We start from the raw sequence: 16,664 nt of genomic DNA, 5'->3' as shown, positions 1-16,664 counted from the left end.
AAGCTCACATGAGGACAGAACGAGCAGGTGAATCTATGAAGGCTGACAGATGAAAACTGCTGATGAATGGATGAAAGCATCCTGTCTCTCTGACCGACTTCCTCCATGTTTGAATAAACAAAATGAAATATGCAGACAGATGGTGGTGTGAACAGTGTTTTCTTCTCATGTTCACACAGAACTGAACGCTCATTCTCTCCCTGATTGCTGTCTGACATGTGTTGGTCTACTACCTCTGACGTCAGTGTCAGAACAACTCTGGAACCATACAGCTGCTTCAGGTGCAGTCCGGCCGACAGAGGTTCCACTATGAACTGATGCAGCAGCAGTTTGGGTCCTGTTTTCTTCCCTATTATTAAAAACTAATCAAAGATTTTGATCTTCACATGGAAATGAATAAAGTCAGACATGTTTTACCCTCAAACTGAAATATAGTTAACTCTGACAGAACCAACAGAAAGGTTTATTTGGGCTGCCTACTAAGAGTTAAATATTTGATTCATCAGTCAAAAAAAACACAAGTCGACTCCTTTTGTCACCTTTTTAGCTGATCATTGTTCTTCAGGAGCAACATGTCAGGCTGTAAGTCTACAAAGTCTCTAAATGAGCCCCAGAGTTCAGGAGTTTACTGGGAGCTGGATTATCCACAGGTAGGAGGGCTGCTCGCTGAGCTAACTTTAGCTCACCGGCTGTCTGAAACCCTTCACCTGTATAAATGACACAGTAGCAGTAAAGAATGAAACAGCTGTGACTCAAAACAGAAAGTAGTCACCTATAAATGTTATAATGTCCGGCCAACATGAGCGATCATTGAATGTTCTCATAAATGTGCATCTTAAAGGTGAAACCTGGGCCTCATGTGGGCCGATGGAGGAGTTTGGTGTGGAGCTGAAGAGAGTAACAAATAGCCAAAGCTTCAAACTGAACATCAAAAAGAGAGTTATCATTATGAGGAACCAAAACATCAGACATAAAGGCTAACATGTTCTCATGGGGGGAATCAAATCCAATCAGGCCAAGCAAGAATGTCAATCCAAAGATCGGTAAGATCGTAGGCAAAGAGACAAACATCAACAGTGAATGATGATTAACTGCACTGACCAGGCCAAACAGGCCTGTTGTAAAATGGCTCTAAGGTTAGGACTGTTGAAACCTTGACCCAAACTAACCCAGGGACGCTGATAAAAACACATGAGGCCCAGGTGATCCTGAATCCACCAGATCAAACCAAAGCTGCACTGACTTAGGGTGAGATGAGGATGCATAGGTAAGGAGATGATGGTACAAACCATACCAGACCAGTACAATCAGGTTAATTCAGTTCAGTCCAGTTTAACACGATCCAGACTCCAAAGTCGAGTCATGAGTTTTTCCAACAAGGAGCAAGACTGGACCACACGAGCCAACTCTTCAGCTCCAAGACATTCCTTTGATTATAAAGAGACACAATGCAGTGTAATCCAGTTAAATCCATCCAGTTTGTCATTCCTCTTCAGTCAGGCAGCTGAGTGCAGGGTACCATCCATCCCTGATCCACAGGTCCAGGTCGGACATCCACCACAGGTAGTCCATCTCCTTCAGATAAGGTGAAATAACTTCTACTCCATCAGGTCCAACCTAAGATACATAATTTCCCTTCCACGCCTCTCCGTCTCTATCCATCCGTACCAGTGTGTCTCTATCCCAGTATGTTCGCACCAGTGTGTCTCTATCCCAGTATGTCCAGATAGACCGGAGTGGCTTTCATTAGAGTAAACAGCATCTTCTGAATGTCCTTGATGTTGAGGCGTTGCTGCGGCTCCCTCTGCCAGCAGCCCAGCATCATGTCGTAGACTTCTTTGGGACACAGCCTGGGGCGCTCCAGGACCCGGCCCTGAGTAATGCACTCGATCACCTGGAAGCACAGAGACACAGAGGTGGTGAAACACAGCTTTAACTCAAGTTTGCATCACCTTTTATTTGGAATGCTTTATTTTAGCAGGGAGGATCCACTGAGATCTCTCGTCCAGGGTCGACAATACAAGTGAAACAGAATAATATATAAACACATATACACAATTGTTGAGCCATGCCCCCACCCGTGTTTGCACTCTTAACAACTATTGCAAGTATTGTCCTTTCACAATATATTATACCAGCGAGGGCAGCTTAGCTTTAGAAAATGATTCCACATAATGGCTGCAGGAATACCAAAGGAGAGTCCGCCTCCTTTCTGTCCTAAACTTCTGAGTGAACTTTTAGAGTGAACAGTTTAAGATCTGGTTGTTAGTAAACATGAGACTAGTTAAGCACAGAGAGAGTTTACTAATGAGTACCAACAGAGCTACTCGGGTCTCAATGGTGAGTTTGGAATCTGCAGTTTTATGTGTCTCCATAGTCACAGACTGTAGTAGTGTAGCTTACTCACCGTCAGGCAGGACTTATCCCTGAAAGAGCTGGTGTGTTTGAGGGTGCAGGTAAATATAATATTGTGTCATCACCATAAAGACGTAAGAAGGTTGCTTCCTGCTTTATTACAGTGCAGACACTTTGCTGCTCGCTCTCTGCTTGGATAACATTCTTTTGCTGATATCATTTTTTGGATCCTGATCATTTTAATGGATATAAGAGGCCTATTGGCATATTTCAGAAATGTTATGGCCTATGCAGGGCTACATGACTGTGGCCTAACAACAGCACAAGCCTGTGCTGCAGCACTTGGAACGTAGTACACAGCTAAGGCTAATTAGCATAAAGATGCCTCCCTTCTCCACGGACGACTACCACAACTCCTACAAGAGATTGCAGTGCTGGAGACCAAAATTCATCGCCTAGTAGTGAATGTGGAGGTGAATGGCCTGTGTGGGAATGACACCACCGTACCGCTAACTCACAACAGTGGACAAGAGCAAGCTAACACACGGCTAAGGAACACGGACAAAACTACCAAGAAACAGGTGGGCTCTGTATTGTGGAACAAACCTTCGAGTGGTAGTCCTCCTTGGAACTATTTTGAGGCAAAGCCCGAGAGTAAATCAATAACAGGCAGAGCACAGCGCGCTGAGATATGTGATGAGACCGGCTGGCCTTCACTACCTCCCAGGCAGAGCGCCTCTTCAACCCTGGTAGTTGGTAAGACACAGCGGTGTACAGTTGCGAAAGTGAGGGTTAGCAACAAACCTCCCCAACAACCGAGTGTGGCAGTGCACAACAAATCTGCTCCACTGTTGCTGGACCCTTGATCTTCATCTGATGACCTAGATAACCCTCCATCCTCAGGCAGCAGGGTAAGGACTGAAAGCATGTCAGAAAGTAGAAGGCTGCAGGGAAAGCTAAAGCCTGGGCCTCAGACTCTGATTGTGGGCGACACTGCTGTGAGAGATGTACAAAGCATGTGCAGTAAACACATCAAAGTACTCTGTTTTCCCAAGGATGTGGTCTCTGACATGGCAGAAAGAATCCTGCATATTGTTGCTGCACATCCCACTGTGAAAAATATCATGCTGCACATAGGGTCAAATGATACTGCAAAGCAACAATCTGAAGTGCTGAAACAGGACTTCATGGGTTCGTTGAACACAGTCAGCTCTCTGGATGCAGATGTGTTTATCAGCTGCCCCATACCACCGGTCAGAAAAGCAGACAAGAGAGCAGGTTGCGGGCACTGAATCAGTGGCTTTCATCTGCTTGTTCTTTTCATTCAGTGCACTTTATTGAAAATTTCAACATTTCCTGGGAACGCAGACATCTTTTTAAATCAGATGGAATTTGCCTCAACAAGTCAGGAGTAAAACTGTTCACCTCTAACCTAGTTTACTCCTTGCGTCACCCGTCAGGGGTTCACTGACCAGATGAAGGAGCTGGTCAATGCTGGAACTAGATGCACCCCTCGGCCCTCTGCCATTTTCTCTCCCATTAACCCTGCATGGCGCCCACCTCCACCAGTTCCGACACAGCCATCACAGCCACGACGCCCTCCCCCTCCTGCTCCTCGGCTGCATCATGCTCTGTCTGCCCAGCCTGATAAGGTTGATATGGTTGCTTGTGTTCAAAATGTACCAAGCTCAAACTGTGGAGTGTCCGGGCTGTAAGGATAATGGCAGTCATGACTCTTTCCAGGATAAGCCCGGGCCCTGTATGACAAGAGGTTCCACAGTTTCTGTCCTGATAGGTAGCAGAAAAAGAAAGGTGAATCTGCTGCGAAACAAGAAGCACTTATGTGATTCTGCAAATTTAGCATCCATTCCTTGTGAGCCACAATCTGTCCCAATCATGTGGGCAGATGAGGCTCCTCAGACATTAAAGCTGGCTTTATTAAACATCAGATCTTTGGCAGGGAAAACATTTTGCCTCTACCTCAAAACTGAGGTAGTTGTTTTTGGAGCTAAGGAGGAGCAGTTAAAAGTCAGCGCACAGCTTCAGTCATTTGTGTTGAAAACCACTGACCAGGCCAGAAATCTGGGTGTGGTCATGGACTCGGACCTGCATTTTCAAAGCCACATTAAAACAATTACAAAGTTGGCCTACTACCACCTCAAGAATATATCCAGGGTTAAAGGACTTATGTCTCAGCAGGATCTAGAAAAACTGTTCCATGCAATTATCTTCAGCCGACTCGATTACTGGAACAGTGTCTTTATAGGTCTCCCTAAAAAATCAATCAGACAACTGCAGCTGATCCAGAACGCTGCTGCTCGAGTCCTCACTCAGACCAGGACAGTAGATCACATCACTCCAGCTCTGAGGTCTTTACACTGGCTCCCTGTCCGTCAGAGAATAGACTTCAAAATACTACTGCTGGTTTACAAAGCGCTGAACGGTCAAGGGCCAAAATACATTTGTGATCTACTGACACAGTAGGAACCATCCCGACCCCTCAGGTCGTCAGGGACAGGTGTGCTTTCTGTCCCCAGAGTCAGAACCAAACATGGAGAAGCAGCATTCAGTTTCTATGCTCCGTATATCTGGAACAAACTCCCAGAAACATGCATGTCTGCTGAAACACTCACTTCTTTTAAATCAAGCCTGAAGACTCACCTGTTCACAGCTGCTTTTTATTAAACTATTTTAATACATTTATTTTAATAACTGCTCTAATTATTTATATCTGCATTTATATAGCTTTAACTCTTATCCTTTTATATTCTGTATTAGCTGTTTTTATTCTATCTTCACTTTGCTCTTTAATGTCTTATATCTGTTTTATTTTATGATGTGTTTCTTTGCTTTTGTCGTTCTGTGTAAAACACGTTGTATTGTCTTGTTGCCGAATTGTGCTGTATAAATAAACTTGACTTGCCTTACTTATGATGTTCTTATTTCGCGGCTATACCAATGTTATCATTTAAAGTGAAACACACTTTCCAGTTGTGTTGAAATGAAACGCTGCATGTTCAGCTCTGTGAGCACAAAGCTCTGTACTTTTTACCTTCTCAGTGAGTAAAATAACTAGACAACCAGAACTTCTGGGCCCTGGTTATTTGGTTGAAATGGCTCCTGCAGTTGAAAATCCCATGTTGTTGTTAGGCCTGCATGGACGGTTGTTATTAAAGCTCATTATATGTTTCATGATGTTAATGATGGTATAACAGCAGTGATGAGTGCAGTAAACTCACTTTATTCCTGCTGTGATATTAACTGTGTTATTCAGTCATGTCTGCTGCTCTGCTATATGAACTCATGCTCAGCACTTCCTCTGTGTTTCCTCTGTGCAGTCTTTCAAACTGTGAATGTTTCCCTCCAGTGTTTCCATCAGGACGTGAGAGCACTTATTGAGATTCAGCAGAGTCGACTGTCAGATTGTTTCAGCATGACGGGGGGCACATTCTCATTCAGGCTCACTGATCTGTTTTTAAAGACAGATTACAATAAACTCAAATTCATTTTCATCTTTTCCTGAGAGAGGCTGTGAGGAGGAGCTTAGAAAGGGGGAGGGGCTTGGTTTGATGCCTGCCGCCAGCTTTATTCCAGCTGTTCATTAAATGAAGAAACACACAGGATCTGTGCAGAGAGCAGAGGACTGTGACAGGAGATCTATGACATTAACATAATGATATTAGTGATGTGCAGAGCGGATTAAGTGGAACGGGTTTCATGAAGTGACTGTTCCACATGAACCACAGAGTCTGAACCAACAACATGACAGAGCACGGATCGGCTCAGTCAGTCACAGCCTCAGGGTTCAGTAACACATCATCCTGCACAGTTTATATATGAATAAAAACAGAGCCACACAGAATACCAGGCCTCACTGTCACTGTTAATGTTCAATCACAGTTTAGTAACACCTGTGTTCTCTGATCTGTGATCAGGGGCCTACACCACGAAGCGAGTTCAACAGACCCAGGCTCTCTTTACCTGATCTGTTTCACTTAACCTGACACAGGAGATCGCGCTGAGCGGTCACACGACGCTGGTTATCACCTCGATAACTTAACCCAGGGTTTCTCTGACAAGCTCACATAAAGGGCCGTTGTTTGGAGCAAAAGACTAAACTAAACACGGGCGAGTCTGACGTCAGCTGATCGGCGTATTTAACAAACTCAGAGCAAACTCTGATTTCAGAAAGTGATGAAGAAGTTTCACATAATGCAGACTGACATCACTCAGCTGCAGCTGCTGGATGCAGGACGGACAAACAGCTAAAACACAGACTGTGTGAATGTGCAGATATAATCACTGCTCCATCATAAGAGCACCATATATTTATTATAGCACTTGTGTGTTACATCAGATTAATACATTGCACAGGTATTGCAGAGGTATTTTTGTTAATGACAGATTTAGACTTATTCTCTCAGACGTAACAAACTATGGAGCAAATAAACATAAAGATAAAACCACAGTTTAAAGCAGAATGTTTACTGTCATATCTGATAAGTACAACAGTACTTCAGGCTTCATTGTTTTTATCAGTCTCTGTTGTAGGTGTATATCAGTAAGCTCCTGCTTCGTAGTATACCCCCTGATCTGTTCATGTTGTCTGTTATTGATAAATAATGCACATTCCCAACCCTGCTCTCCCTCACTGCTCAAGGATGGAGGACGAGCGAGCTGCTGTCAGAACATACTTTCCCTACAAAGACCTGATGAAGGCACACTCCAGGTAAAATGTGAACTGCTCTTTAAGTACTATTTCTATATTTGGTTTGAATCTCTTATAATTTCTAAACTTCCCTGAAGCATAAATTGTGCATCATTTGCCCCCACTGTGTGCACGTTGTTTGCTCTGCAGCACACTTTAGATGCATTCGACCCTCTGTGTGTGCTTAGATAATGAGGCAATGTCTCTTTGTCTCTTTTGCACAGGTTTAGCGGGAACAAAAGCCGAACAGTCCTTTAGTGAATCCCCCCTCAGTGTTCTGTTTCCGTTTCAGTGCTTTCCTCAGCATCGTGCAGACAAAGATCTCAACATGTGACGGGTCAGAGCTTCACAGGCCCATGGACACGAACGATGACTAAAGCTACAATAATGAGATGTACATTAAAACAAACCTATTTTTATGTGATAAATGACTTCATGCACATATACAGTACACTGTATGTATATATACTATATTTAAAGTGAGAGTGCACCTCGTTGTTGGCGAGCTGGAACCAAGGCTGTTTCCCGTAGGTGAAGATCTCCCACAGGATGACTCCGAAGCTCCACACGTCGCTTTCTGTGGTGAACTTCCTGTACATGATGCTCTCGGGGGGCATCCAGCGGATAGGGAGCATGGTGTGACCCCCCACCTGAGAGCGCACGCACACACACACAAACACACACACACACACACACACACACACAGTCAGCATGGAGCATTTAACTCACAGTACTTCTTTGGGAATATAAACAGCGGTGAAAGAGGACTTTTTTTATTAAGGGACAAATCAAACCCACCTGTGGACACCTGCTCATACAATGTCAGTGTTTAGTAATGAACAAGAGAATCAAACCATCTCAGATTAAACATGTGGGATCAACTGAGGTCTTTTGACCTTTGGAGCTTTTATGAAATTTCCTATTAATAACAATATAAATATTTATCTGTCTGCAGCCTGTTCTTATTATATTAAGGGGCAGCTGTGGCTCAGTGGTAGAGTAGGTCGTCTCTCAGTCAGAAGGTTGGGAGTTCTATTCCTGACTGCTACAGTCATATGTCGAAGTGTCCTTGGGCAAGACACTGCCCGCGGTGGCAGAGCCATCAGGTATGAATGTGCATTGATCTGATTGGAGATTTGCACTTTGGCCTCTGCCATCAGTGTGTGAATGTGTGTGTGTGAATGGGTGAATGGGTGAATGTGACATGTAGTGTAAAAGCAGCTTGGAGTGGTCAGGAGACTAGAAAAGCGTCCATTGGCCACAGTCCATTGACCATTTACACATTTACTGCACAACCTGTTAAAATTATAGCTCACACATCTTACAGTTGTTCCTCCGTCTATCACAGCATGTTATGTCATTCAAACAGGATTTAATGACTTGTTTTTATAGATTATTTTCAACGGAGCTTGAAATGTAGTTTTTTCGACCAGCCTCACTGAAACTGTCAATGATCAAGGATGTCTTCATTATCCCCGAGGGGTAAATTGTTTTACAGGCAGCAGTACCACACAACAATCACACCAACAAGAAGAGGTTTAAAATTAGAACCATATCAATGGTTACAAAAAGGCAATGACAACAAATAAATAAATAAACAAACATCACTTTGAGCTATTTAAAAGGCTGATGGCAGTTGGGACAAAAGAGTGTTTCAGTCTGTTTGTTCTACAAGTCGGTACAATGTAACGGCGGCCAGAAGGAAGCAGCAAGAACATATTAAAAAGAGGATGGTCCGGATCGTTCAGGATTGACTGGACTTTTTTAAGAGTCCTGAGTTTGAACACCTCAGTCAGATGTGTAGAAAGAAAGTGTGTGCTGGGTGATAACATGATGATCCTATAGCACTGTGCTGGGTGATAACATGATGATCCTATAACACTGTGCTGGGTGATAACATGATGATCCTATAGCACTGTGCTGGGTGATAACATGATGATCCTATAACACTGTGCTGGGTGATAACATGATGATCCTATAGCACTGTGCTGGGTGATAACATGATGATCCTATAACACTGTGCTGGGTGATAACATGATGATCCTATAGCACTGTGCTGGGTGATAACATGATGATCCTATAACACTGTGCTGGGTGATAACATGATGATCCTATAGCACTGTGCTGGGTGATAACATGATGGTCCTATAACACTGTGCTGAATGACATGATGATGATCCAGTGACACCCAGCTGGATGATAACATGATGATCCTGTAACACTGTGCTGAGTGATAACATGATGATCCTATAACACTGTGCTGGGTGATAACATGATGATCCTATAACACTGTGCTGGGTGATAACATGATGATCCTATAACACTGTGCTGGTTGATAACATGATGATCCTATAACACTGTGCTGGGTGATAACATGATGATCCTATAACACTGTGCTGGGTGATAACATGATGATCCTATAACACTGTGCTGGGTGATAACATGATGATCCTATAACACTGTGCTGGGTGATAACATGATGATCCTATAACACTGTGCTGGGTGATAACATGATGATCCTATAACACTGTGCTAGTTGATAACATGATGATCCTATAACACTGTGCTGGGTGATAACATGATGATCCACTGACACTGCGCTGAGTGATTACATGATGATCCTATAACACTGTGCTGGGTGATAACATGATGATCCAGTGACACCCAGCTGGATGATAACATGATGATCCAGTGACACTGTGCTGAGTGACAACATGTAGCACACTGATACCTGTGTTTCTCTTTTAATAACAGCCGAGTGATGCTGAGGACATGAGACTCCCATAGCGTGTCCTCTGTCATCCTTCATGTTCTCTCTCCTGCTCACACATCACACAGCAGCTTCATCCTGACTCCTCCTCACCTCCTCTACCTATGCTGTCTGACTCCTCCTCACCTCCTCTACCTATGCTGTCTGACTCCTCCTCATCTCCTCTACCTATGCTGTCTGACTCCTCCTCACCTCCTCTACCTATGCTGTCTGACACCTACTCACCTCCTCTACTCCTCATCCCATGATGTATTGACGTGGAGCCAGGAAGCAGGATCTCTGACTCTGTCCCATATCAGACGGATGATTTGAACCTTAGATCTGACTTAAGGAAAATTAAATGTCCCAAAACAAGGGACCATTTTTTGACTTCCAGTGAAGTGCAGGGTCTGAGCTTTATGGCTACTGTTAGCATGTGGCTAATCCAGACAATACACAGTGTAGCATTTAGCTCACAGGTGAAGACAGGGTTCATAGAGTACGTATTCAGTAGGAAGAGCTCAGCAGATGCTTCATGAATGCTTCGCCCATGTTCCACTTCCTGTTTGAACTCAAATGCAATCTTAGCTTTAGCTAGAATGGCTTTGTTAACAGTGACAGCAGTTTGGGAAAATTCAGTTGCTTCTCTGTGGTGATCAGCTGATTTTACAGAACCAGTGACCTGCCATCACTGACTGTGAGGACGACTGTGTCACCTTTGTGTGGACATCAGAGTGAAACACACAGAACAACGTTCAGCACAGACGTCTTTATATCGCTGTCATAATCTCCGCATATAGACGTGACTGACTCCCTCCTCTCACCACACCTCTCTGCTTGGTTTAGAGTAGACGAGTATCCCAGCATGCATTTCACATCAAGCAAACATGAAACTGACTCACAACTGTTCTAATATTCTTCTTTACACTGATATCATGCTACCTGACAAAGACACCTGCTGGAACATGTTCAGGTAAGAAGTTGATTCTTTATCTAACTGAGGTATGAAGATGTTCTCTGTGGCTGTTGGTTCGTTCCTCGTGTAAATCACAGATTGTTATTATATGATTCATCAAATATCTCAGAGGACGACACTTCTATGTTCCAAACTGAACTAGAAGCAAGGAGTTCACAAACTTTGATTCTTTGTTGGCAGAATGTCGCCAGCTATAGTTTTCTGGCAGGATAAAGTGTGTGAATCTCCAGACAGGAGCATTCAGGACAGAGTTGTGAACTGTGTCTGACCCTGAAGACCTGAAATATTCAGCTGAACCGCTGAGTGTGAGCTCTGTGTGACTGCGGGAGGAGAGGTTCTTTCAGGCTGAGCCTCATGTGACACAGACGATGTGTGTAAGTCATTCAGACGCTCAGACAGAGAGCAGCTGGGAGGGTGTGTGAGTCTGTGAGGTGTGTGAAAGTTAGTCTGTGGATCACCTGCCAGGAGATTAAATAAATCACAAACTACAAGGAAAAGGATGGAAATAAGTCATGTGACCTATGTGTATCAATGAGTCAGAGCCATAGACTGTATAAAAAGATGGACGACATGACAGCTCCCTAAAAGTGAGTCCAAACCCCCTCTATCTCCCCCTGTTGACTGGCTGCAGTATAGGTCATAAACCCCGTCTCCTCCATGGAATATGGGTCAAACTATAAAATCCAAATTCACGTCAAATAAGTGGCTACGACGGCGTCACCCGTCAATCTCTGCTGCACAGAGACCATCGCAAGATGGCAACACCTATCACGGGGCTATTTTGGCTTCAATTCCATACAATGAGAGCAGATGGAGACGCGTCGTTCATCTTTATATACAGTCATTGGTCAGAGCTGGATGAACATCAGCACAGGAAACAGCTGCTCATTCAGTGTTTATGAATGCCAACATGTAGGAAAGGTCTCTAAAGTGCACCTTAAGTTTTGGTAAGTTGGTAAATCTGGTATTCTACTGTTTGTTCCAACAACTATTAGAGAAAGAAGAAGAAATACTTTTGTCTTGACTGATTTCAATTCAGGTAACTTGCTTAAATCTGTGTTTTCACAGTATCACAGTGACCTGATGATATGTGCAGATCTGGAAATCTTACATCTGCTGACAGTCGGGATGCAAACTCGGCTTCATCTTTCAGACTCACAATTTGACTCTTTCAAATAAAAATGTACAACAAATTCAATGTAAACCAACATTTTGCTGCACTGAGGGGGAGCTGAGAGCAGATAGACACTACAAACATGTAGAAATAATGTTAAACCTCACCACTGATTGGAGCTAAAATAAAGAGGTCAGTCAGCTGTGGGTGCTGGGGTCCACAGCAGCCCCTGCACAGATGCTGGAGCAGACATTAAAACAGTCCACAGGAGCTGCTGAGGAGGACGACACCTGATGGACACCTAAATACAAATTATTTCACAGCATGCCGATTACTGTGGCGGGGGGTGGGGGTGGGGGGTTGTCTCATATGAAACCCACAGGAGAGAGCCAACATCTAATCACAGTCCAGAGCCCATTAACACATCACACACACATTTTGAAACAGCTGCAGGCTACTGTACTTAGAAACCCAGCTGCAGACCACTGCACTTAGAAACACAGCTGCAGACCACTACATTTAGAAACACAACTGCTGACCACTGCACTTAGAAACACAGCTGCAGACTACTGTACTTAGAAACACAGCTGCAGACTACTGTACTTAGAAACACAGCTGCTGACCACTGTACTTAGAAACACAGCTGCAGACCACTGCATTTAGAAACACAGCTGCAGACCACTGTACTTAGAAGCACAGCTGCAGGCTACTGTACTTAGAAGCACAGCTGCAGGCTACTGTACTTAGAAACACAGCTGCAGACCACTGCACTTAGAAACACAGCTGCAGGCTACTGTACTTAGAAACACAGCTGTGGGCTACTGTACTTAGAAAAACAGCTGCAGGCTACTGTACTTAAAAACACAGCTGCAGACCACTGCACTTAGAAACACAGCTGCGGGCTTCTGTACTTAGAAACACAGCTGTGGGCTACTATACTTAGAAACACAGCTGCAGGCTACTGTACTTAGAAACACAGCTGCGGGCTTCTGTACTTAGAAACACAGCTGCAGGCTACTGTACTTAGAAACACAGCTGCAGGCTACTGTACTTAGAAACACAGCTGCAGGCTACTGTACTTAGAAACACAGCTGCAGGCTACTGCACTTAGAAACACAGCTGCAGACCACTGCATTTAGACACACAGCTGCAGACCACTGCGCTTAGAAACACAGCTGTGGGTTACTGCATGTGGAAAACTATACAGTGAATCATAATTTAACAGTCAGTCTGCTGCACCTGTAACACAGCAGCAGAATGCAGTGAAGAATGAACCCTTGACCTGTCCACTGCTCACTCTCTCTGAACTTAAAGCAGCAGTCAGTGTCCCGAGAGAAAAAGGAAGCCTCCTGTATCTCTTCACTGTCCCTCACCAAAGACAAAACCTCTGAACGATGGAGGAAACACCTTATAAATAAACTCAAATGATTATAAAAGCCCCGAGAGGCTGGTTAGAAAATATGAATATGATTATTAAAGTTCTGACCTGAAATATTTTATCTCCATGTTTAGGAATAAAAAGGTTGTGTTTGTTGGCCACCAGAGGCTGCAACGTAATCTACATAAAGTATAAATACTGACCAAAACAACAGTTCACACATAAGGAAAAAAGTACATTAAAAGTGATGATTACTGCTGTGGTAAATAAACAGAGTGAAGTCTGTGGACTCACCCTGTAGTAATCTGTGCTGTAAATGTCTCTGGACATGCCAAAGTCTCCAATCTTCACCAGCAGGCCGTTCCCCACCAGACAGTTCCTGGTGGCCAGATCACGGTGCACAAAGTGCTGAGACGCCAGGTAGATCATCCCCGCCGCAATCTGACTGGCAATGTGCAGCATCTGAGACAGACCCAGCTCCCCGTTCGTCTGCAGCGGCTGCCCATCCACCAGGATCATGGCATCTGGCCCGTGGGCTCTGAAGGTGGGGGGACACAGTCAGGTACATGATACGGTACGTTTGTTATTCAGGGTAAAAGACAATGGAATTCAGTGGTCAGCACGAATGTGTGTGTGTGTGTGTGTGTGTGTGTGTGTGTGTGTGTGTGTGTGTGGGTGTGTGTGTGTGCATGCATGCGTTTGTGTGTGTGTGTGTGTGTGTGTGTGTTTGGAGTGAGGAGGTGAGCATGGTGGTTTGGAGGGCAAAGAGTGCTGCTAAATTAGCAGTGTGTCCTGGAAGAATTGATGGCTGCACTTTAATGGAAACACAATTACTGAGCTGAAATTAGCATCCGAGTCACACACACACACACACACACACACACACACACACGGTCAGAGTCATACAGAAGCTTTGGCAGACTTAACTTCCCGGTGGCGGGCTCAGTACTGATGTTTTATTCTGCAGGGCAAAGCAGAATAAAACATGTAATCGCAGCATAACACAGCTCATTAGCTCAACAACCACAGCTAACCACAGCTCACTACAGCTAACCACAGCTCGCTACAGCTAACTATAACTCACTACAGCTCACTACAGCTAACTATACCTCACTACAGCTCACTACAGCTAACCACAGCTCACTAAAGCTAACTATAACTCACTACAGCTCACTACAGCTAACTATACCTCACTACAGCTCACTACAGCTAACCACAGCTCGCTACAGCTAACTATAACTCACTACAGCTCACTACAGCTAACCACAGCTCACTACAGCTAACTATACCTCACTACAGCTAACCACAGCTCGCTACAGCTAACTATAACTCACTACAGCTCACTACAGCTAACTATACCTCACTACAGCTCACTACAGCTAACCACAGCTCACTAAAGCTCACTACAGCTAACCACAGCTCACTAAAGCTCACTACAGCTAACCACAGCTCACTACAACTAACCACACCTCACCACAGCTCACTACAGCTAACTATACCTCACTACAGCTCACTACAGCTAACCACAGCTCACTAAAGCTCACTACAGCTAACCACACCTCACTACAACTAACCACACCTCACCACAGCTCACTACAGCTAACTATACCTCACTACAGCTAACCACAGCTAATCACAGCTCAGGCTGATGCTGTGTGTTGTGCAGTGATGTGTAACTGTAATGCCCCGAGCTGACAGATAACAGACCTCCTCATTTAAGTTAACAATAACACATCTCTTCATTTAAACTAAATTACATTCCTCGGCCTAATTAAATCGAAATGATTTGTCTCACACACCCTGATGAGATTATGAAGCTCTGCAGCAGAGCGGCTGTGGTCTCTGGAGTCATCACAGATCTCTGACAGGGGACGGTGTTTGTTATAGACTCTTTTTAAGGGACAACAAACCCTCGCTGAAGAGGGAGAAACATCCAGGCATTTCTTTTCTTTGTATGAAAATGTTAATTCAGTCTTATGATGATGGTGTTGAATGATGTCACTGTTTTTCATGATTAACACTGAAGATGTCTCTGTCTGTTTCAGCCATAGATCATGTGATGTGTCCACAGCAGCAGCTCTGTCAGACGTTGCATGGAGACTGTTTCACTGCTGTGTATCTGAGCTTTACATAATGCTGTGGGAGGAACAGTTCAGTGTCAGTGTGTCAGTGTCACTCACAGGCTCATTCATCACCACTGCAGACACACTGTATTGTACCACTCTGACTGTGTGACAGAGCACAGGGACATTTATATGTACTGCCTTATAACAGGAGCAACATTCAACTCATTCTTCACACACAGCCTGTCAGCAGAGGTTCACCTTCAGAGGAGGAGAGAGGAGGAGAGAGGAGGGAGAGGAGGATGAGGATGAAGGAGCGGTGTGTAAGGAGCAGGCAGACATAGTCTGGTGATGAGGTTCAAATAAAGAATCAACCTGAGACAGGTCATCCATCACTCTGTGTCTGACCCACTGCTCTGTGTCACACACTCACACACTTGCCAGCTCATCTCAAACCTCTGTAGGACGCCTCTACTTCCTGTTCTGATGACAGGAAGTTAAAAGGGACTTTTTTTTACAGTGTTTGATCTGTTCAGTGAACGTGACACATTACAGTAAACAATGAAAGTCAAAGGACGTCTAGACAAGTGACAGGATAGGATACACCAAGAAAAAAAGATTAATACTCTACACACACATAAAGTGTGAGAACCACAGCATTAGCATGACCTCAGATGTTTAGGTTCAATGGTTAGATTCCTTTTATGTGCAAACTCGATTCTGATTTAGCTGCATTTAACTGCAGTTAGCTGTTGTTGTTGTTGTTGTTGTTAGCTGCAGTTAGCTGTTGTTGTTGTTAGCTGCTGTTAGCTGCATTTTGCTGCTGTTGTTAGCTGCAGTTAGCTGCTGTTAGCTGCTGTTAGCTGCTGTTAGCTACAGTTAGCTGCTGTTGTTAGCTGCAGTTAGCTGCTGTTAGCTACAGTTAGCTGCTGTTGTTAGCTGCAGTTAGCTGCTGTTAGCTGCTGTTGTTAGCTGCAGTTAGCTGCTGTTAGCTACAGTTAGCTGCTGTTGTTAGCTGCAGTTAGCTGCTGTTAGCTACAGTTAGCTACTGTTGTTAGCTGCAGTTAGCTACTGTTGTTAGCTGCAGTTAGCTGCTGTTATTAGCTGCTGTTAGCTGCAGTTAGCTGCAGCGCTGCACACAGACTGTAGTTTAATGTTGCCAGTGAAGGTAGACAGACTGTTGTTACTCACACACACTGGACTGCAAACATAAAGTCCTTTACCACTTTGTTAATCACAGACAGAAACATTCATCACAATAAGGCACAAAGGTCTCAATGTCTGCAGCAGCTGTTTCCAACATTCTGTTAGAGAAAATAAA

At 44.2% G+C, this 16,664-nt stretch overlaps 1 protein-coding gene across 1 annotated transcript in view; it reads right to left on the bottom strand.

The window, feature by feature from the left end:
- Positions 1 to 1,416: 1,416 nt before the first annotated feature.
- LOC138613370 (NT-3 growth factor receptor-like) overlaps positions 1,417 to 16,664 on the bottom strand; it is a 95,119-nt gene continuing 79,871 nt past the window's right edge. The window contains exons 16-19 of the mRNA XM_069687033.1: positions 13,575 to 13,818; positions 9,726 to 9,731; positions 7,555 to 7,713; positions 1,417 to 1,894 (exon numbers count right to left, since the gene is read on the bottom strand). Coding sequence (XP_069543134.1) covers positions 1,709 to 1,894; positions 7,555 to 7,713; positions 9,726 to 9,731; positions 13,575 to 13,818 — 595 coding nt within the window. The 3' untranslated portion in view covers positions 1,417 to 1,708. The remainder of the gene's footprint in view (positions 1,895 to 7,554; positions 7,714 to 9,725; positions 9,732 to 13,574; positions 13,819 to 16,664) is intronic.

This window comes from Semicossyphus pulcher, unplaced genomic scaffold (genome assembly GCF_022749685.1).
Source record: "Semicossyphus pulcher isolate SPU_LCO1_2020_fin unplaced genomic scaffold, fSemPul1.0.p SCAF_8, whole genome shotgun sequence".
Taxonomy (NCBI): domain Eukaryota; kingdom Metazoa; phylum Chordata; class Actinopteri; order Labriformes; family Labridae; genus Semicossyphus; species Semicossyphus pulcher.
Note: the sequence above shows the minus strand (reverse complement) of the source record. Positions and strands in the feature narration are given on the sequence as shown.